Raw genomic sequence first — 24,306 nt, 5'->3', positions numbered from 1 at the left:
AAAAAAATAATGCCCTTCTCACCTTCATTTCTAAGAGTGGCTGCTATTCTCCCCGTTCACTCATGACACACCGCATGCACCCAGAAAACACCTCAGAAACTGACTGACTAAGGGCTCAGATCTCTATCTCTGCTAGGTGCTACTGCAGTTTGCAGTTTTCTCCTTGGTCCTCTTGGACATTGTTGAAAATACTGCAGTTCCAGTACTTAGGGAGGGGTCAGAGGACTCCCTGATCTTCAGTCAGGGAGAGGCATGGAGCATCTGAAAACTCTCCAGAGCATGAACCAGTCCTTACCAAATTACTCTACAGTAGAGAATGATGAGGCCACAATTTTACAGAGTCCTTTTACATTACCAAAAAAAAGAGCTGCTGAATATTTGCTTGAAAGATAGCGAGAAGAACAATTCTGGGAGGCAAGATTCCCTAGAATCTGCCTATCCACAGGTTAGGGGAGTTCTCCTTTTCCTGTTTTTGTAGTAACATGCTTCCTAGTTATCACTGGAGGTAGAAAAGCCACTCTGCTGGTTTCTCCCCCAGAGAACTACATACTTGTAGTTGCACAGGTTACAAACACTTTCCAATTTCAACATACAGTAGTAGCTAAAGCCATTTTCTGAGGAAGAATTAACAGAGGACATGTGGCTTTATGAAAATGTGCTGCTAGTTACTATCTCTATTGTACCAAAAGCATTTATAGCATAGACTACATTCTATAAAATGTATTTATAGTATAATCCACGTCCTATTCAAAAACAGAAAACCTCTTGTCAGAGTTGATGTAGTTTCAACACAAGACAGAAGAGCAGTGTCTTCTTTGGTAATTCTGCCTCACAATGCAAGAAAATGTAGAACAAACCTGTAGTTTTGGAACTCCCTAAAATGAAGTTTTATTTGGGCTGTTCCTTTGATCAAGCATTTATTCTTAAAAAGCTTTTAACAACATAATTGTTTATCCCCAGAGTACAAAAATAACTGTCTTTAAAAAAATTAAATTACTAAATTTTAGCACAGTATGCCTGGAATCAGATAGTTTTTTCATGTTCTGCTATATTGCTACGTAGTTCTCTTCTTCAAAAACAACTTCCACACCATGGAAAATAGACGTATTTAATTCAAGATGTAAACTAGAGTGTCTGCTCCATTTTCTTAACTGATTTCTCCTGCTGTGTTTGCTAGTGAGCAAAGACAAGGACGGGGCTTCCTCAGAGCTCACCTGCACTTGATACTGAAAGGTGTAGCAATGATCCATGCTACCACATCAGGTTGCAAGGTAAAAGACTACCATGTCCTAAAGTGCAAGATAACAAATTCACGACACCCTCCAAGAGGGAGAGACATGAAAAAGTGCTTCCGGCACTCCAGAGAGGGCTGAGTAACTGAGCAGAATGTATTTTAGATCAACATTCCTTTTCCTCCATCCTGACTCCTTCTAATGCGAAAGTCCTTCTCTAATCTCAGCTGCAAAGGAATCACAATTACCCAACAGCAGTTCCCACTTTGATAGGTAAAGGAACATCTCACCAGTTAAGGAATACAACCCTATGAAACCCAACAAAGGCCCCCTCCCCTACTATAAGAAAACAAAATAAACTTACAGCCTAACCTGGAATTGCCAAAAAGATGTAGTCATTCCACCCACGGACATTAAATACTTCCTATCAAGTGCACAATGCCATGTTCATGAATACTCTTTTGGAAAAAGAGACAGAAGTTCATTTAAGACTGGTGCTTAGGCATGCCAGTCTGGATTCAGAAATCGAATCAAAGTCGTATGTGTTAAAGAGGGATAAAAATAAACATAGGCAGAGCTAGTAAATAACATGGCAGGCTGTCTACTTCCCCATTAGCAGATGGATTTCTGTTTAGATTTCTTTTTCCTCTGTTTTATAAGGAATAAATTCTCATCGATATTGAGACTACTGTCTTTCTGCTTTTTCCTTTTCTTCTTTCTTTTAGCAGCTTCCAAAAGCTCCTGGGCATATTCCATCTTGCTTCCATGTGCCTGGAGAACTGACCTCTGACACTTTTTGCCACCCTTTGATGTCTGTTTTTTACACCCTCTAGGAAAGTCCTCCTCCACTGCATGCCCCCTTTCAGCATCGTTTCTGTGCTTCTTTGCTCTGGGTTTGTCTGCTCGAGACTTCTTCTTAGTCTTTTTGTGACACTTGTCATCTTTATGATGTTTACTGTGTTCTTTCCAGGGCTTTTTCTTTTTCTTATGGCTGTGTTCCACATGCTTTTCTTCCTTCCACGGGCTCTCTAACTGTACTGGCAAAAGGCCAGCCTCTTGTAGTTCTGTAAAATAGGACAGCTTGTTTCAGTACTCATTCATGAACCTGAAACCTAGGATCTGAGCAATCACAGATTTCCTTATGGTATGGAGTCAGTAAGGCAACTTGTTTACTCTGATTTTAGATTCTTTCACAGTGCTCGTTTTTTGCCAACAGACTAGAAACCTAACAAATTACAGTTTAATCATCTTCTGCCTGGGTACAGCAATTTTAACGTCAATGAATTTTTGGATGAAAACACCTGATAGTGCCCATCTAGTGTCTTTGAAACAATAAATAGTCAGGAATGGATAAAGTCATAAATCTTTTACTAACCCTAGACTACCTTTTCAAAGCCCTACAGCTTTTCCCAACACAAAAAAATAATCTTACAATATTTCAAAAAGCAGCAAGCATAGAAGAAAGTATTTTGAAGAACTGAGAGGCAGCTAAGAGCTATCTCTCAAAACATACTGTACCTGCAACCTTTCTTTTTAGTCTGTTAGCTCTCCTCTTGATGTCATATTCGTCATCATAGTAGTAGATGAATGGAGAAGTAGGGAACATACTCCCATGCATCCGCCTCTCTGAGCACTCCTGCAAAACACATTTCAAGTCACTAGATGTAGTTGAATTATGACTTTAGGGCAATGGAAATACATCACATTCTGCAGGCTGAATCTTCACTTCAGTATGTGCAAACAGGGTTCCTCAACTGAAAGCAGGTGCTGATCTGTAGCTATGAAGAATGTGGCCAACAATTCTTTAAACACTGATAATTTCATTCACTTAATTAATAATTTAATTTTTAATTTTTATTTTTTATTCATTTTATTTTCATCTAATTCATAAATTTATTCATTTCCAGTAATACTTCCTGCACACAGAGAAACACATGAACATTAAATGAGCTAAACTGCAGTTCTCTTGTATCAAATGGGAGGAATCCCATATTTTCCCTCAATTATTACAGATATGTAGCGCTCATAAAAGCAGAGGACTAGAATCAGGTGAACAACTGATAAATACAATGCAAACATCAAACTGAATCTGAGGAGAAGGACTGTTCTGTCTGGAACTGAGCCAGGTTCTCCTGCTACCTGCTTTAGCTGCTTCTTACTGCCCCCTCCAGTCTCCCAGCACAACTACTTGTACGGGCAGTAGTCCTGGCTTGTCAAAAGACCAATACTTCTTAATGTAAGGGAGCTTTTTGGACCTGGATCATTTCGGGGGACTCTATGTGCAGAAAGGTGGCAGACTCAAAAAGGCAGGAGGAGAAGATAAGGGAAGACGAAAGTAAGTGATGAGTAGCTAGAGGCAGCAGACTCCTAACACGGCTCATCTGCAGCCACAGTTGTATGGCTGACCATACATAATTTTCTCTGAGATACAAAATCAAAACAAACCCTGCCGAAGATTTTGCCATGCAAACAGATCAGATTTGTGGGGAAGAGGAAGAGAACCACAAACCGTCAGCTACTGGCAGACAAACAGGCTGGTTCTAACAGCTTACGTCACGAGTATGTGAGCTTATTTCCTAAATATTTGATCCAGTAATGTGAATTTATTCAGCATTGTACATATTAAGTTTTAGCAACGACTTGTGAGCCAGACTAACTAAACTTGTGATGCTCGGTAGGATTTTGTTTTTTTCCAGGGTACAATGTGATATTAACTGGTACTCTGTTTTCCTTGCAAATTGCTGGTTCATTTCCTAATATGACCTTTCTACTTCTTGGACATTGCCCAAATCTAAGGAACTGTGGGCCTTGTAGAAGAAACTATTAGGAGCTTTCACTCAGCCTGATGTCTACACCACATGCTAAGCAGCTTTCTTTCCTGCACTTGCTACTTCTACCACCCAGTACCTCCCTATGTACCCTATCTGCTCCCCTCTCTTTTTCAGAGACACAACACATCAGAAATGTATTTCATATGTATTTCATATTTTTCAACTTGCATTTGGTCTTTGCTTGGCTGAAATTAAGCGAAGAATCAGGTAATTAGCTGAGGTGGCCTTCAAAAGGGTATTGTTAGTTGTGTGATAAAAGGCTTGTCTCCACACACTCAAGGGAGTGCAGAGGAACAACGGAACTTGTAGCTGGAATTTATGTAAGTTTCAGGACTCTAGCCTTTTCAGGACTGCAGTATCAGGCTGAAAGAGACCTAGGAGGGGCCATTTAAGTCTGCTCCTCACCTTATGCCATTCTCAGCAGACACTCCTCTAAGCCACATATCCAGGAAGGCCAACTGGATTTTACAGCTGAGCTGCTTGAACACCTAGTATTTCCCCCAAAGAAATCCCTCTACCGCCCCCAGTTTCTCCATTTAACTCCCTCAGATTTAAAAGGACAGAGAAGCACAACAGAAAAATGACACTTCAAACACCTACATTTCAGATGACTGAAACTTAAGAGCGGCCTTTAGGCAGGACAAAAAGTTGTCTGTCTATATTGAATGTATGAAAGAAAATATTACCCTTATTATTCTCCCAGAGGAGAAATTTTCTGTTTGATTGGCATATTGGGATGTGAATGCAAGGCACATCTGCAGATTCTGTCTACTTCCTTATCCCTACTGCCTTAAAAACCTGCTGCTGCCTGAATAACGCAATGGGCTGCCCTTGATGAACTTTTTATTTCTAAACTTTCCTATCAGGATGTCCCTTAAACCGACCACGTTTTCAGTAGGATCCTGAGAGACAGTGTTATGAAAAGGAATAAAATGTGAAGTCTACTGAAGAAAACAATTTTCTTCTCCTTATGAACTGTTTAATTGAAAGCAGATTTTAAAATACTATTGCTTTAATAAATAACACATCAAATTCGGGAAGTATAACTGTCAGATATTGGAACATTTGCCAGCTTATGTCCTAATTATTTCCTTTTCTGCGTACAACAGTGAGTGGTCCACAATGACTTTCTAACTCGATATGGTCCTGTTAACTCTTGGATTTAGCAACTTTTTTGCTGTTGCCTGAATTTTTTGAAATGGTCTTCCCAGATCTCCAGCAAAGAAATGGAATTTCAGGTACTTCTTGGCTAGACTTAACGGTAACACAAAAGAGATAGACAGACTGCACTGAGAAGCACTGATTGAGAAGGGTCTATACAAAATAAATCTCAGTCTTTTCTTGTTGGTCAATTTATTGACTGCTTTAACTGTTTAATACAGGCAATGGCACACGGATCCTGAGATATAGAGACAGGAAAGCTAAGATGTTGATATGACGGTAATGTTAAGTAATTTTTATAGATTAACATACAAATTTTTAAAAATTTTCTTTAAATTATAAGCAGAAGTTTCAAGCTCTGACAGGGCTGCCCATTGCATGAAGAAGGACAGTGATCATTATCACAGTTTTCTTAGCTAGTGAGAGTTGCAAATCTCCAGTCTATTTCCAGTCCAGCAGGATCATGATAAAGATTCACAGGTAGGCCTTTAGTCTAATTTTTTGGGCCTTTTTTGAACAGAAAAAGTGCTTCAGTGATTTGAAGGCAATTCTTCAATTATCATTATATTAACCAAATATGTTACATGTATATTTTTCCATATGCATATTGAAAGAGCTGTTGAGACATTATTGACTTCTACTATTTTCATTCAGTCATTGTTCAGGCTATTTGTGCTCCTTCTATGCTAGGAAAAACATCAACTTATCTTCTTAAACTCTAATGGCCATAGAGTGTTGTCTCTGAATTACTTCAGTCCCTTGCTGTTCTTATACCTTTTTTGCCTTTTTCGTCTGAGTAATTGCTATAAACTTCTTCTACATTTTTATTACAGCAGCTTTAATTGTAACCATGTGTGGCTGCCTTCCTGAAACGTTCCTTATGAATTGTCAACGGTCATTCTCACTTTTTGTTCAAGCCTCTCAATTCAGTTTTATTGTGTATGCGCATTCTAGTGTATATATTACTCATATGGGCTTTATTTTGCTTGTCTATAGCAATGTAATCAGTTTCAAAGCTTTCCTCATTGAAGGTTTTATTAACTATGGTCTCAAACACTGGACAGAACAAGGTATGACAAGACTGAAGCGTTGAGGTCTCCCACTATCACCAGATGTATAGCTGTATCTTAAGCAGATGTCTTGCACATGCAGTCTAAGATTCAGACTGTCACTATTGCCACAGTAGTGCCTGTAGTACCTATAGATGACACCAGGCTGCTCACAGATGCGCCTCTCTTAGGTAGCATTATGTAGGTTTTTAACAGCTGCTTATTTCCTGGGCCTTCCAACCCATCTGTCAAGGCTCCAAGGTGTCCAGAATGGAGTAACAGGTACACCACAGCTACAACGCACTATTCAAAGAAATCTTAATTTGACTGCAAGCAAATTTTAGTTTTAAAATTCTTCCCTTCATTTCTCAACTCTGCCAAGAGAAATAAACTGCTTCACCTATCCTACTATTCCCCACATAGATTAAGCATTTAGGAGTGGACATCCCCCCCTTTCTAACAGCAAAGTTAAAAACAGCAGCAAGCACTAATAATATAACTTCAGTAGTTGTAAGAGTGGCCATACAGAGGAGGCAAGAAAGGAAGGAAGGCATTTACTTGGATTTTGCTCTCTATAAGCTGTACAAAAACATAAGCATAACCCATTCAATGCATGAGTAACTCATTTTCTGGAATATTGGTGGCTCTTAGATTTGCTCCACTGGGAAAAAAAAACAACAATATTTTCTTGTTTTAGATATTTACAGGTGCAGGGCTGCACAGGAGGCTAGCAATCAAGATAAAAACTCCCAATGCTACAAGGTGCAACACACCTCCAAATTTTATTGAAACCACTTAAGGCTTACAGTCTTCATCATCACCAAGGTTTGCACCATTAGAAAGGATAAGGTTTAACCTAATTCAGGTGACGAATTAAAACAAAAAGTTAGAAATAATGATCCTCTGAAGTGGGGAAATGGGGAATTCCTAAACAGATTTCATCTGTCATAGTCTGAACCAACAGGAATTTCAAGCAGCTAGGCTCATTGTGGTTAAAGAATTTATACAACGTTGAACATGGCAGCAATGCCCTAATATTTAATCTCATGAGCCGCAGTAAAAATGGGAAAAAAAGAGGTATGTTCAGCAACTGCCCATTTTCCAATTAATATTCTCTTTCAGAGACAGTCTGAAAACTTAGGTTTTGAAAACAAATCAACAAACCTGTCAAGCTGAGATAGTAATTTGTTTTTTTACAGAATTTTAAAATTAGATGTGTGAGATCACTTTAAACTGGCCTCCCATGATTCTATCGCTGCTGCAAACTCACAAACATTCCATTAGAGTGGCTCTTTTTTTATAGCATTAGCTTGATTCTTTCAGCTCTTTTCTCAAGCCACTCACCGTGGCAGAGATGAGAATTTGTACACCCCGGATATATTCTACACTGAAGCAGAGATTACTGAGACTTACGTATCCAAAATGTCCTTCGCGGGAACAGTTGTAGCAGTACACTAAAGCAGAGTGCTCGGAGTGAGAACTAGCCATCTTTATTGGTCCTGGTTTTGTCTGAAAGATGGAAATAGGTGAGAATTAGGTCTGGCAGGTTTCCGAATGCTGAATTAAAAATAAATTAAAATTACATAAATATAATTTTATTATGCTTAAATCAATATATTCCTGCTTGCTGCTGGAATATTAAGTTTGAAAAAGAAGCGACTTGCTCATATTACTGTAATCTTGCAGAGCAAATTAAACTCTGAGCATCGCAAATGAGGTGGGAAGAGAAAACCTCAGTATCTGTTCCACCTGGCTATTTTATTTCAGCTCTGAATACAAGAAAATAGGCTGCTGATTTATCTCCCTTTCCTCCTCTTTTTCTCCCAGTCCCCTCCCCCCTTTCACCAGGGGGGAAGCCCCACTATCACCAGGGGACAGACAGGGCCATCAGATATTACATCCACCAGCTGGATAGGCACATTTGTGTATTGCTAAACTAGTCCCTCCCAGCAGCGTTCACTTAAAGCACTATGGCAAAGATCTGACAGGAATACAAGACCTTCACCTACCGCATTCCCAAACCTACATCCGCTTCCAAAAATAATCTCAGGAAAAATATTCACTAAAGAAGAACCTGCCAATCTTCTCAAGGTAATTTGAGGATATGATTCTGCTTCAAACAGAAAATTATAGTACGGTGTTTAGCTGATCAAATTCAAAACGTTCTTTACGTTTATCTAATGCAAAGAAAGATTTAGCTCACTCCATTGAACCAGTGGAAGAGGCAAATTTTTTTTTCCTCGTTTAAAGCTTAGTTGGAACAGGTGAGCATATGTGCATGCTTTTATTTTTCACACACACGTACACATTCATTCACTGGAGAAGAATAAGTGCAATGGAGCCTGTGTCTAATAAGAGTTGGTACAGCTTCAAACAAGGGATGTATGACTTGTGGCTAAAAAGCACCAGAGCAACCTACTGCTTTTACGGTTCCATGCATTTCCTTCTCATTGACTTGAAAAGTACAGAAGAATGCCCTAGATTTCAAAGAAATTAGTAATACTTTTTAAAACTCATTATGAGAATTGTTTTCATCATTAGATATTTCTCTTCATCTGCTATTAAACCCACTGTCTTCTCCTGCATAGTCTCCAGAAAAATGACCACAATTCTTGTAAAACATGCAGAAACCACAGAATTCTTCCACAACTATTTTTTATGAACCTGATCACACTTGCCAGGGTCACCTTATTTTGAACTTCCTTCAGCTATGGGTTTAAATGTGTGTTTCAGATTCATTTTACTAATTCACTTTCACTCATCTGAAAGGAGGGGGAAGACTAAGAACGACACAGCCAGCAATAAACGACATGAAAAAAAGAATGATTTGTGACAAAGGTGGGGGGAAACAGGGAAATAATTAAAAAAATTCCAACAATTTGTATATTTTTCATCCATGCCTTACAATGAGAGGTCTTCACCTTCATCTAACAGTACTATGTAAGTCACTTATTAAGCCATCTTAGTTTTTCACGTATTCTTTTTATCATAAATACATAGGGCAGACAAGGATAAAAGAACCCACAAAAATATCTGCATAATCTCTTTGGGCAAAAATGTGTGTGTTCAATTTACTGGAAGAATCATCTCTATTTCGATGAGTTTTGAACATGAGGGATGTGCAGTCTTCCGCCATACAAATCACCTCCACTTTGGATATGGTTCCTAAAAGCAGAAATAAATCCTACAAATGATACTTTCCTCTGTCTTCCATCATGTAGAATTTGATGTGTATTAAACCTGTCGTCAAAGCTGATGCCAATGGAAGCTCACACTGTGACACTGCTACAAAACCCCAACAGGTCACTATCTCCAGTTAGCTCCTGTCTGCTAGAGAACGCGGCATCTAGCATGCTAGTGTAATACAGCTGTCAAGAGAATCAAGAGCATTATTTTACTATTCTGTTAAGCTAGGCCTTAAAATGAACTATAACTTCACTCTGAAAATGATATATTATTTGGTCTTTGTAAGGTGCAGCACAATTAGAACATGTAGTTACAAAAAACACGTGTCATGCCAGAGACACGATGATTTTAATGCCAAAATAGTCAGCTAAAACGCTTACTGAAGAGTTTTACACCTTCCTCTATTTAATGATACTTCTACAACTTAAAAATGATGATTTAGGCTATTATTAGCGTTCTTATTTTGAAACTCTATTAGAATGTACCTTGAGTTCAAGACACTATTACTTTTTATTAAAAAAGATGAATAAGATCTTCCACTATTTTCAACTGGGCTTTTGAAAATAAATACCAGCTATATGGATGCTGACATGAAATTGAGCATGCTCACCAGAGCACTGTAGTGATTTATATGGCTAAATTAGTAAGGAAACAGCATTTAAACACTCCTTCAATAGGCGTCTCATTCTAATCCTAAAATTAAACACACAGCAGAAGACAAGAATAACTCACCTAACTAGTAAGTTATGCTTGACACTGTGGCTGGTATACTTTTCACTATTGAACCCTTCAAGTTTTTAGCTGCTAAGAGAGATTCATGTAGCAAGCTGAAAATTTAACGGCAATACACAGTGTTACCAGTATGCTATTTTAACTATAGTACCTAATCTCACTAATAGAAGAGGAGTGCAATCTGAAAACCTTTACCTCATCAGGAAATAATTTCACATAAGAACTCAGCTGGTAGAAACACAGATATTAATGTATTTCTGTTGTACTGTACAAGAATCCTTCAGAGTCTTAGGAATGTGACCCCAATCTCTCCCACTCGGTGTGCCCTCCCAAGCCAGCTCCCCCACACCCAATCCCCACCATGACATTTCCTTTCGTTTAGCTAATAGAAAAGGTCACATTAAAGGACAGAAATTAAACCGAAGACTTACAGGTCAGATTACAACTCTACATAACTTTACTTCTTTCCAAAGCCAAACAAAAAATGAAACCTGTATGTTATAAACCCTCTGTTTTCTTATTATTTCAGGCTTAAAAAAGCATCTAAAGACTCCAGCCATATGGGTACAAAATAAACTATTCATGAACGTAGCTCCTCTATGTTATAGGTTTTTTTTGTTACAAACATTTAAATAATCTATATTTGTAGGGTGATATCTTGGAGATTACTTCACTATCAATATATAGAAGTAATAACCTGGTAGATAGCATTAACTATGAAAGGTCCATCCCATCTGCTATTCTTGCTGAAAGCTTTTCATGCACCAGTAAACTCAGTAAATATCAGAAGATAAAGCATAAGCCTACCACGCCATGGATTTACTCCTAATGTCTCCTCAAAGTGCAGCCTGATGCAACGATTACAAATGATTTTTCTTCTAATGTCATTTTACATAACCCTTTTTTCTGCATGAGTAGTTAGTGCGGAATGAATGAATGAATGCCATTAAAACAGTTAATCATTATCTGGGACACTGGCCTTCCTCCCTCCTCAACTAGGAATCTCCATGACAAAGGCCAAGAGATCAAAATGCCAGGGCTGCCTCACTGGCCTATTTCTGCCAGTAATTTTTTATGCAAATGGACCTGCTGGGCAGCTCCCTCTGTGACCTTGAACTGCCCTTATCTAAACTGACTTTGATCCAATGAGGGCTTGGTTTTATGAAGCTCACTACTACTTAGGATCTGCAATCTGACTAAATCTCACTTACTGAAGGAAATCTACTGATCTCCATTTTTGTGTATTTTCAGCTCCTTTATATTATACAACGTATAGACCTCGATGACGCAGAGAACCAGAAGAGTGAGAGATTCTTCTCCGCAAATCAAACTGTCTGTACAATGGACAAATGTATTTCACAGCTATGCATATGAGTTGACCCTTAAGGTAAAGCATACCTCATGATTCAAACTTATCCAAAGACACAAGTCCAACTTCAGTAACAGTCAAATGTAGTTTGAACTTGATCTGTGCAAAGTGTCCTCTCCAGTAAGTCACAAAGATGCATTTGATCCAAGCAGACAGATGAGGTATCTTTTAAAAAAATCACTTTTCACCATACATAGGCAGTGAAACTATTCTGACAGCTAAGGAAAAGGGAAAAGTGCCTACCAGAGTCTCATAATCAGATGAAACCAAGGTCATGCCCTTTGTATATCATTCAGCTTACATCATCTCTCATACCACCTGTAATTAAGGCTTGCACTGATTTTTTTTGGTTAAATCAAACAATATCTTAGGTAACTCCATTTTAGCATGTGACATTGGCAAATTCTGCACAGAGCATGTCCTAGGATTGCCTAATGTAAGGCTACTTATATGACCGCTAAGCCATCCAATACTATTTTCTCATGCTGAGAAGAGTTATTTCTGATCCACTGTATTAACGGCTATGTTCGCACCTAATCTATCAATTCATTTTTATTACTATTCCTTGCTATTTTACTCTAGTGCTAAATAATTAAATTCTAGATTAAAGAAGGAAGGGGAAAAAAACCTACACAAACCAAACACATGATCTGGGGCCCATCAAAATCAATGGAAGAGTTTTGCATGCAAGTTAGTCTTTTTTGCACAACTCGTGAGACAAACAAGACTGTAATTACAAGTCATTAGAAGAGGTTTTACAAGTTTCTTGACCTACTGAAAGATGATCATCAAGTGAATCATTACACACTGCAGATGTCATTTGAATTGGACAGGAAAATGGTCAAAACAACTGTATCACTGAAAATACAAGTTTATTTTCCCTTTATAAATTATCATAGTCTACTTGCATTTTAGCTGACACAATGGTAGGTAAGCATCATTCTCTTATATTCAAAATTGCCAATATAAAATATCATGTCATATTGTAATTATACTGAGAGTTTTTGTTGTTGTTATTTTCTTTAACCGTGTCATGCACCCAGTAGACTTGCACTCCATTGGGTAATTCCTTAATTAGGCAGATTTTTGAAACAAGCAATATGTACACAACAGACCGTAACGTTTCCTTTGGAGTCTTCCTAGTCTATCGGGTGATTGCATCATTAAAGCCACACGTGCTACGTAGTAAAAATCCTTATGAAAATTCATGAAAGAAATATACTGAGCTTGATGCATGCTAAAATATGAGAAATATATAAATTTAATATTTAAAAAATCCCCAAAACGCCAAACAATTTTCAATGGGATCGTTTCTTCCTGAATTTTATTTCTTCATTCCTCATCCATCTAAAAAGAAATTGTTTCTCCAAAAGAAACAATTGTTGTGTTGTGGATGTCTCCCAAACACTGAACTATTCTTTTTAAAATTGCATCTCAGTCTCTTACTACACATTACACATATTTGTAATTGAGTTTACTAAATGTGCTTGCAGCATTCTTTCCCACCCCCTTGGCTGTGAATGAAACACAGTGAATTAACCAATAAAATAGTGAACTAACCAGACTTTTAGAATTTTTTGCAAGTAAATGATACACATTAACTCATGAATCAACAGACAGAGTATTATTTTTTGATTGCATAGTTTCAAAAAGCAAAGTCTTTCCTAGAACAACGAATGCAAGTTGTTCAGTCCACAGTACAAGCATTATGATGTGGTCATTTTCTACAGAAGTAAGACATTTATATAATGCATTTTAAATAGATGCAAATAGCATCTACAATTGACTGTGTGAAAGGGTTAGAGCAAGTGCAAGAGACAAAAAGTACAAAATAATATACTTAACAGAAATGAATGCAATCTTTTGATGCTCTTCTAAGCAGAGAAACAATACTAAAATACTAATTCAGGAAGTCTCTTCTGAAAAATGAACGCAAAATCTCTGCTTAGTATAGAAGATGAATATATGCAAGATAGTAACAATAACAACAATACACTCCCTGAATGCTTCAAAATCTTCATGGTTAAGAGGCATCCTGATTTTCTCCAAAGGTGGTGGCATCTATCCAGTCGTCCATGGCTAATTTCACATGGAATGCAAAATGTTATTAAAATAGGATGGTGCATTAAACTTCAACTATTTCTGATGTAGCTCTCAAACTACAAACCTATCTTTCTTCTATTTTAATTTTAAAGTAAGTTAGCAAACATTTCCTTCTTAATCCCCAGAGACTATCTGTATAGTGACACAAATGCACAAATTTATGACAGTAACATAAATGGTCCTCTGAAGTAATGTGCAACATTAAGTGAAATCGTTTCCTGGAAAGATATTATAGGTATCTATATTTTATTTGCCATCTTAAACATATCTAGGTCTTTATGACCTTATTTTTAAAATGTATTTCCTTTTTACATTTCCTGGTGCAAATGGACTGCATAAATAAGCAATGTGCTATGAGGCTTCAGACTAGCCGATAAACCCTTTCAATTTTCATGCCAGCTTCTTCTTTTGTAATTCAAATCTAGCTGGAAACTGGCAGCTCTGAAAACTGAAACAAGCACTGCCACAAATACCTTGTAATGCTATCGACCTTGTCTGCCCATGCAGTGAGAAAGGGGGATGCATATGTGTCTGCAGTCATCCAGATAACACAACTCATTTTTTTGGGGGGATAACAGAAGCCAGCCCCGGACTGTGCACCAAAAGCAGTCATTACCAGGCAAGCTAGAGAATAAGTCTCTTCAAAATACACAGCGCATTTAAAAACCATATACTGGGCTCAGCCACTGCTTTCATTACCAATTTTAATTTAGCTCCTTCAGTTTGCCAGCCAGATAAACTCTTTAGTGCTGTTTTTTAATCTATTTGCCACATTTTATGTTTAAGATTATAGTAATGTGGGACACAGAAGGAATCACTTTTAGAGGAAATAAAGAAATAGATCCGCTTATCAGCGGCCATCAGAAAGTTCATTAATCAGCCAGGCTTTGTGCCCCCTAAATTGAAAGGTTAAATAATCCTCTCAGGAATATTTCTCGGCACCACCGCCAATTGTCCGGAGAGAAGCTGCCATTCACAACGCTCTGGATCGGTGACAGGGTATTTTACCACTGTTTGGACCCCAAACAATGATGGACAAATGGCCTGGCTTACAAAGAAACCTTTTAGTACAAGGATGGAAAAAGGACCACAAGCTTTGAAGTGGGGTGGGGGAGGTGGGAGCAATGGAGAGGGAGGCAGAGAGAGGAGGGGGAGGAAACCAGTGTATGGGGATCCACATATATTTTATTTGCATGTTTATTAGGAGATTTAGCAAATGGTTTTATACACACAAACATATGCACATAGAGAACACACGTAAGCATACATTATATACACACTCATGACACTAAGTATATGTATACTTACACATACCTTTATACATTAATCTGAACACAAACATTTGCAAAGCCTGTAAAATCTGAAGATGAACAGAACTAAAGCATGGTTATATTTATTAGCTAATACACTGGGGAGCCCAACACACCCCAAGGTTTTAATTTTTACTGTCATTCTAAATGATTTACAGCTTCCTTTCTCTCTCTCCCTCTCTCTTTAACCTTTATGTCCTGTACTAATCACTTTTCACTATTAGATGCAAAAGGAGGAAGTACCACATTTGAAATAACTTTCTATTATGAAAGAACTTTTAATAAATATTTCTTTTGAAGTGATTTCTGTACATAGCTAAAATTAAAGTAAACACAAGCAAAACATAATGCTGCTGGAGTATAAGAGATGCTGCAAGAGTGATGCATCAGTCTGTTAAAAATGTGTCTGATCACCTACACATAACCATCAAAATACAAAAGCTTTTCTAAGCCATTTCACACACTTATTTTTTTCAAAGTAGTCTGCATACCATAAGCAGTTTTTAGTTTAATAAGACTTGGAACGCTGAACAGTCTATAGCTTATGAAAATGGATCAGAACATGTTTCAAATTTGTCCTCCGTCATGTCACATAAATACCTCACTGATCAAAATTGTTTTCTCCAAACCTATTTCAGAGTACCTCAGTGCAACCATTTTCCCTTTCCCCCTCACATCGTCATCAGAAAAGCAGATTTAATTTAACCAGGTTGTCACCTGCCATCAAAAGAAGCCAGATAGAGACTATATATAATGTGCAAATCCAGTGTAATTAATTTTAAAGCAGAAAATACTACAGGACTACCACACAGTCCTGAGAAATTCTTTATGCAAATATACATGTGTATGCCCATGCACAAGCGCTCACCAGGTTTTTTTAAGTGCCAAGGAGTGTTACAAATATATTGTAGAAACAGAATTAGTTGCACGGTCAAGAAACAAAATGAAATGGCGTATGTGCATGAAATATTTTCTGTTAGCAACAAGATAAGGAGTTACTGCGGGCACAGAAACCATAAGCTGGACCAAAAAAAAAAAAAAAAAAAAAGCAGCTTTCGGACTCAAAGCTGATTCTGTGGAACTCTGAACCCAATTTTTCCAATTATATCGGCTGGTCTACTATCAAAATTGTATCTCACCCTGTAAACCTTGCCTCCCTTGTATCTCTAGAGTGTCAAAACTTCAGCCATGCCCCTGTACATAATACTGCTTTACAACTGGCAGTAGCAGTGCTGTAGCACTATCAGTATTGCAAAAGCATAGAAGGGGAAGTTATGAAAGATGCCTTTTCTTCAACTCTACAGATACAGTTCATACTATAAGGAAAAATAAGTTTCACAAATATTTATCAAATTCTGCTGGAGATGAAAAGAACAGGCCATCGACAGTGATATCATGATTTGTTTCAATTTGAAGACCTACCAAGGCAAGTATTTGAGTGTTGTATTCATGGCTTTTGGAACACATTTGTTAAATGTTATTTAAAACAAAATTAACATTCAAAAATAAGTTAAAGCTGGAAGCCTAGCTTCAATCTGCAGAAGCCAAAAAATTCCAAGTGAAGATCCCTTCCTTTGCTATACATAGGTATTATAGCATGCAAGATCCCTCAGATTACCACTACTCTAAGACTCTTCCAGTACTGAGCTAAAATAGTATCTACTTAAGCTGGATCTACCCTTTTCATCAAACTATATAGGTCTTTAATTTGTTTTAATTCCTTTTATGTTTGATTTTTAAAAAAAATATGAAACCAAAACTAGGATAATTTTATTCACATGACAGGGCCCAATGTGATGTGTTAATATTACTGACATGATAGACCCTCTCAGAATTAAATCAGTGAATACTTTTTGGGAATCCTAATCTATAGATTAGTAGCACGATCAAGCATAACTTTAGCAAGTTATGGTCCAGCATGTTTGAGTGCTTAGCTGCTCCTTAATACGTGACTCACTGATAAGATAAAACTAACAGCTTCTAACAGTGAATGTGGGCTACCACATATACATCTACCATAGTATAGCCAAATATACCGTAATTGCCAAATGCCTGCCAGATTTGAACATGCAAAGTATTTGCATGTTCAAACATGCAAAGTATTTGCATGACACAATGCAACAGTTTCAATAATATAAAGCATATAATTTACAAATAGTCATTGAGTGGACATTTGACAAGCAAAACAGTGTTTATAGTTATGAACATACAAACAGTTTGTGGATATTTATGTTTTGCTGATAGTTTATATTTTGCTCACTTTGTACTACAAAAATTCAGCAAAACATGTTTTATATTAGCTACATGAAAGTGTACTTATATTTACAAAATCTAATAGATCATACATAATTTTTGCCTGCATGTGGAAATTCTGAAATATTCTCCAACATCCTGCAAAACTGAGAAAAAACACCTTTACATCAAGCTCACAAGAATAATTTTCAGGAATGTAAATACCTTAATATGAATATTTACATATAAAATTTACTGCAGAAAAGCCTCAGAGAAATAGGGCTTTTTTCCTCAAACAGAAGTCTATTTCAAAAACGTATCACAAATCTGATTCTAGTTTGAAAGTTATTTTCCTTATTTAAATGGTTAATACTTGAAATAATAGAATTATGTAAGTGATCATATAAATTCACCTATTCAAATTATATAAAAGCAAAAAGAATTTAAAAACTCTAAGCTGTAAGCACTAAGGAAAAGTTCATGTTCATTCTTTTGATTAAATGAAGAGCACTTATGTATATGACAGGGAGACATTTCAGCAATGAATCTTCCCATGATTATCCTGTTCTCTGTTTAATTAACTACTTTAATTAACTACAGTTCTAGCATATCACACAAATAATATATGTTGGGCAAAGAAAGAATATATTATGATGAGAACAGAACAACTCCTTCCAATAAGTTTGTGTAGGTGCGAAGTGGTTCTTCTCATTCTCCACTTGTGGGCACACCTCGCCAGCAGCAAGTGGCACAGCAGTTGAAAAAGGGTACACAAATAATGTATGTTACACAAACAATTTCCAAGATATTCTGGAGTTAGTTAATTAACTGACCACAGATTTAAACATTCCGAATATTAAAACATATAAGCCTTAATTTCTATTCCCTTTCTTCTCTTCCATTCCCCATTTAAAGGCAGGGCCTTGGACCTATTGTTTTTGCAGAAAATTCAGAGTCCCTTAAATAACTGTAATATACATATTAAAGTAAGAGAGTCTCTGAAGGATGCCATTTATCAAAGATGAACAGTTTGTAGAGGCTACTGTATTTGGAATCCCCAAATCAAGAGAAATGGAGATGACTTGGTTCAATCGGCCAAGCTTTCTATTTCCCCCAATTCCTGGATTTCCAATTATATGTCACAATACACTTTCTGGTCAAAGCGTAACTGCTCTTTAACCTTCAGCGTAAAACTACTGTTCATTTTCTTGTCTGGGGAGACAGATGGGGGAGAGCAAGAGATGGAGAAAATACAAGAGGGATCAGACAGGAAGAAACTACCATGCTTAAATGATTACGGTAGGCGACAGCTGACGATTTTGTTGCTGGAAAATTATATAGTCCATCCAAAAAGGCTTCTGAAGGTCCGTGTAGAAGCCTAGAATTCTGAAGAGCTGTTTTAACTTTGCTGTCTGATGTGGCAAGGGCCAGATGCTTAACTGCACTAACTATCACAATTCTATGACATAATAATATACAACAATTAAAGATCTGTCCTTAGCAAAAGGCAGGTGCCAAAATCCTTAACTTTTTCCCACGAAAAGAGGTGTAAGTGCAAAGGTACGGGGACAATTTATAGGCAAGCAATTTGAACTTTCTATTTCAACTTTACCAGCAAAGAAAAAACCCTGACTATTTGGCCACCAAGCATAGGTGGCTAGATATTTTACCTAAGAACCATCATTTTCCTGAAGAGACAAAGTCTAGCTAGCACAATTTAGTACACATGATGTATTTACACGATGTTTTTGAAGCTATCTGTTTTTCCTACAATATTTTAAATACAATTTTAAAGTAAAATCTGGGAAACAACTCTGCCTAATGGTCTACCCTACTGAAAGGTATAACGCATATTTTGTATTAATAAATTTACAGTCATTTCAGGATTTAAATTCTTTCTTGTGTGAAAAAAAGCAATCAGCATACTGTCTCTTGTGAAATATGATTACTTTGCAATAAAAACAAATTTTGTTTAGTTTAACAACAAAATACTCACAACTTGAAGGGGAACGCTAACTTGGGAGAAATTATAATTAACAGGAAAAAACGAAACGTAGTGTAAAATAAAACCCAAAAGATCTTTCAGTTAGCATTCCAAACTATCTCTAATGTGTTTATTGTTAACAGAAAACTTGTGAAATGCAGGCAGACATTTCAGAAACATCTCTGGAACAGAACTGCACTTACAAAAAGGGCAAGGACAACACATACAGATAATTTAAAAATAAAATATCCTCCAATTATTGCTAATGAGTTTGAAGTCTCTATCTTCTGCTCTCCCTCCTCTTCTGGTTAAAGGTATCACCACAGATTTTCAGAGAACAGAAAATCTTTACTCAACCCAAGTATTAAAAACAATCTCTCCCTCTATTGCAAGTGTGAGGACATCTCATTCCAGATGTTCTTGTTTTCCCACAGTCTCACAGAAGAGTCATCCTTGTTCTGAATTCTCATCACAAGGAATTTTGGACTGCCTTCACTTGTAAACGATACCTCTCAATAGCTACTCGAGTAATGACAGAAATGACTCTGCTGTGTGACTACAAATATGAAAAAATACACTGTCTTAGAGCATTAATGAAGTGGTATTTTTACTACGGTTACCACAAATAAGTTTAAAACATCTACAGACAAACTGCTCAAATGACAAAATCCAATAAAATTGACATAAATGTGACAAACTACTGGTCTGGCAATCTTACTTCATGTAAGACTAGGAGAGCTAATGTTGCAGCCATGTTCAAAACCACTGCAACAATCCCATCCCTGACCCTAACGTGAGGTTTAATCTCTTCTTGAAAGTACTTCTAAGCCCATCCATTCCCTGCATAAAACCTACAAAGGTCTCTCTAGAAAACAAATTTTTCACCAGAGTCATATTTCAAATTTTCTCTTTCTGAAAGTCATCTCTTAAAGACTTTAAATTGACTATAAACAACACTGCTTACATTTTTATTTCAAAAAAAAGTGGCAAGCCATGAGAAATTTTAATAATGGCAAACAAAGAAATCTGAGCGCAAAATTTAAACACAAAAGATGTATTGTCCCTTCATGTCTTTTACGCGTAGAGCCCAAAACAGTCAGTTCCTGGTTCACCTTTTTTATGTAAGTAGATTAAAAGTAAGATTAACAAACTGTCAAAAAGCATGTTAAATGATAGCTTCTGCTAGTTAAAAATTCTGATGGTTGTAAAACTCTGTTGGTGGCCATCTTGGCCTAGGAGTTTTAATATAAATGAGACTAGTGAAGACAGGAGATGGGGGAAGGGGTCCTTACTGCCAGAACAGTTAACACAAGGGGATGGAGAGGTTAATAAAAACAAGCAATCCTTACTGGAAAAAAAAACCTAAAAAGAGCAGGATTTGTTTTTTAACATACGCACATATTTTAAGAAGCATAGAAAAATCCCAGCAATTGTACTCTGTCCACTATCGGAATGGAATTTCATTCATCTTTATATATTTATTGAAGAACAAACTAATATTTGCCACACTTACTATCTGATTATTTTATCTACATTTTGCTCTTGAGCTGAACCTGCTATATTCAGTTCTGCATATTATTAATTCCTCTGAATTATGAAACAACATAGCATACATGGGAAGATAAACACGCAGCCAGTACATATTTTATTTTATATCAAAGTATCAAGAGGGCCATTTTGATCTCTTCTCAGTACCCTTATCAATTATCACTTATCAATTACACTTCCGCCAGATTCATATGAAAGAACACACCGTTTATAGTTTTGCACCTTAAAGAAAACATAGATTGCTATGCATTGAAAATAAATTTCCATTTTATTTTCCAGTGATGTCATCGGTTTGCTGAAACGCTGAGTATTCATTTAAAACACAATACCTACCATCAATTTTATCAGGTACCTAAACTGCTAAAGCCACAGAACTTGTGGGGGGGGGGGGGAGAGGAGAGCGGGCGGCTGGGGACTTGGTCTGGACCCAAGGTCTCATTTACAGGTGTATGTACAGCATTTAAACAAACTTTCTTCCATTAAAAGATGCTCCAACATAATATCAGTTTACCAAGATCCTTATGTTGCTGGTATTTAAGACAGTGCTACTATTTAGTTATACATTTTCCAGAACTTCAGAAAGGCTTTTCTTTACAGAATTCAAAACCATATACTCCACAGAAGACACCTGAGGTTAGGTTACGGTAGATTTATTTTTTTCCTCCAATATGCAAAGATTTACTTAAAATAGGAGCTGCTGCAAGAAACAAGGTATGCAATCAGATATCAAATCAGATTCAGAGGAATCCTTTTTTTTTTTTTTTTAAAGAATAAACTGCAAAACTGAACAAATGAAAACCGTAAACCTAAGGTGCCTTAATCACAAAGGCATTTCCATTGATTTTTTTGGTGAATAAAGAGCTATAAATTAGATCGTAGTTGAGTAGAAAAAAAATTAAAAACCATATCTACATTAATAGTTGAAATTCGAACAGACAAGAGAAAAAGAATTAAAAAGAGCCAAACATTCTGAGTATGAAAAAGCGCTATTATGAGTACCTCTAATATCCTGAGCCTGTGGGAAATAGGGGCAGGATGGCATCTTCTTTGGAGCAAAGATCATATTTATTTTGGGTTTGTGGAATATCTGGTACTTAGAAAAGCAAAGTTATAAGCTAAGCTTCCTAATAACCTAGAACAATGAGTTTTTTTAATACCTTCAAATTCCTTGTCCGTGAAAAAATTACAACATTTTTTATTATTTACATGTTATCAAGCTATGATCAAAACGGTTTATCCCAGAGCTGCAAATAAAGTCCTTGTGTTTTTTTTTTTTTTTGAATTGATAATAGCCTCTTTGACGAACATAAGCTGGTATAAAAACATATCTATTTATTGCAAATAGACATCTATATGAAGGAAAATATAAAATAGGTTTTCACAAAGGTTATTTTCCTTTTATGATAAAGAAGAAATATATAGAGAGCAGGTACAATGAAAATAATTAATTTGCAGAAGTTTTAAATCACCATCTTAAAGAGGTCATTAAATATTATTTTAACACACAGTGGGAATTGGATTGTTCTGCTAACTTTGATTGGTTTTTGCAGAATAATCTTAGTTAACAGAGTTGAAGGAACAAGTTTAAAGAAACTAACTTCATCCAGTTATAAAGCTTTGATTATCATGGAGCCTTAAAATTTAAGCTTCATTGAATACAATACGATTATCTTTTTTCTATCAAAGAACAAATTAAAATAATCTGCTTATAATCCTTTTTGCCATTTCAACCGCACATAAGATTTCTTGTAGTGGCAGTCAATTTTGTTTAGAACAAGACGTTTCTGCCCACATTACAAAGTGTTTGCAATGTGCCAAAATTTGTCACCATACTAGTGTAAACAAAAACCGACTACCATCCATAACAGCAGAATGGATTTATTATTTAGTCATTGTTCCTAGTGCATCTATGTTTCAGTGCATGGGCTACAAGGAGTCAATAGATGGCAGTCCATCTCTTAGGAAAGAGCTAGATAATGAATAAAATCACCAAAAGCTTCACAAAGAGAAAGTATGAGACCTTGTTGTTTTTAATAATCATTCACAGTAATTAACTAAGAATACTTTAAATAATGCATAAGCATTTAGATAGACTTTGTATTGGCTGTTTTTAAATAATATAAGTGCTCTTTTATTACAAACCTGAATACATTGTTTTATTTCCGCCTATAGGTACCCGTATGGGTGGTAATCATGATCAGTTGATCAAAATCAAAATCGATTTAAATCTAGTGGTTGAATCTATGGCTAAAGCATAGGAAAAATTCATTTTAGTCTCAGCCTGTATGCTATAGTCAGGTTACTCTATACACCAAAGTAACAGCCATAATAGTACTGTTTTAGCTCTACGATTTTTCCTTAAACAGTTGCCCCCTTTATACAGAAATTTTTGTTCTAAACTACGGAAATTTTAAAATAATTTCTGTATTGAAATACCACTATGCTGATATGACAGTAAAACTACTTTCTAGTTACAATTCTATAAAAAATATAAAATATGTATTACTGTATAGAGAAATTTAGATTTCTTCAAGGAACACTATCTACCTCTTTTCTGCTTTAGCTACCAAAGAGAATACTTAAATGGAAAAATAAAAGTTGGGGCTCAAACATGTAAGCAACTCAGATAATATAGTTTCTAGTGGTATCCCATTTTAAATATCAAGTACGTCTTTTGCCACTCAAATTTTGTCTTAATCTGACTGTAACCTGAATTGAGTCAAAATTAGTTTTCCCAAGCGAAAAACGGGTAAGTGCAAAGTATTTCCCACATATCAGAAATCTGGATTATTTGCAGATAATCTGCAGCTTGCTGCAAGTAAAAACTCCTTCATCAGTAAACGAGAAACTAAATTTAGCATGGTGTGTCTATATTTAATCACGTTTCAAAACAGTCTCTGAAATGCACTAAAAACCTCCAAATTGATACTTTTATTAATAAACTTATATTCATAACTATTCAATCTTTTAAGCAGAGCTTGTTGCGACAAATGCTGTTAGCTTCACACTACGTAAAGTGTAAACTCAGAATACTTTCTACAGAATTCACTGCTAAAATTTTCTATCGCATACTAACTCCTTGGAAGGATCAGGTTTCAGCTCCTTTGCACTTAAAAAAAAATAATTATTTTGAAGTATTGATTGTAACTCACTTTTTGAGGCATTTTCAATGGTAAGCAAGACTAAAATTAAATCTTGCTGTCCAGCAAAAAAAAAAGAATCCATCATATTGCTGTATCTAATATGCCTATCTAATTATTTGATTCCAAAAATCATAAACATTTCAGAAATCATTTCTACATACACTCTTGGGGATTATAATGAAAGAAAAGATTTAGCTTTTTCCTTCATGCATTTTTAAAAAAACCAACAGAAAGAATGAGTGAATGCTCCTACTGCTCATATACCAAACCTGTTTAAGAAAAAAGTAACTGCTCAGAGAGAGCAGAGGATTTCCAAAGCAGATCTTTGTTTCAAAATCATTACATAAGAAAAAGAGTTTTTACCGTAGAGTTTCCATAAAAATTAAATTTAGAAGCAAAAACAGAAAAAAGAGCATTCGACTGGGA

The 24,306-nt window shown here is 36.2% G+C and overlaps 1 protein-coding gene across 19 annotated transcripts in view; it reads right to left on the bottom strand.

Annotated features, from left to right (window-relative positions):
- Positions 1 to 436: 436 nt before the first annotated feature.
- Positions 437 to 24,306, bottom strand: part of ZCCHC7 (zinc finger CCHC-type containing 7) — a 118,846-nt gene continuing 94,976 nt past the window's right edge. For all 19 annotated transcript variants that reach the window (XM_068928668.1, XM_068928670.1, XM_068928665.1 and 16 more), the window contains 3 exons: positions 7,687 to 7,782; positions 2,751 to 2,868; positions 437 to 2,296 (listed from right to left, as the gene is read on the bottom strand). In XM_068928668.1, coding sequence (XP_068784769.1) covers positions 1,845 to 2,296; positions 2,751 to 2,868; positions 7,687 to 7,782 — 666 coding nt within the window. In that variant the 3' untranslated portion in view covers positions 437 to 1,844. The remainder of the gene's footprint in view (positions 2,297 to 2,750; positions 2,869 to 7,686; positions 7,783 to 24,306) is intronic.

The sequence above is a fragment of the Struthio camelus genome, chromosome Z (assembly GCF_040807025.1).
Source record: "Struthio camelus isolate bStrCam1 chromosome Z, bStrCam1.hap1, whole genome shotgun sequence".
Classification (NCBI taxonomy): domain Eukaryota; kingdom Metazoa; phylum Chordata; class Aves; order Struthioniformes; family Struthionidae; genus Struthio; species Struthio camelus.
Note: the sequence above shows the minus strand (reverse complement) of the source record. Positions and strands in the feature narration are given on the sequence as shown.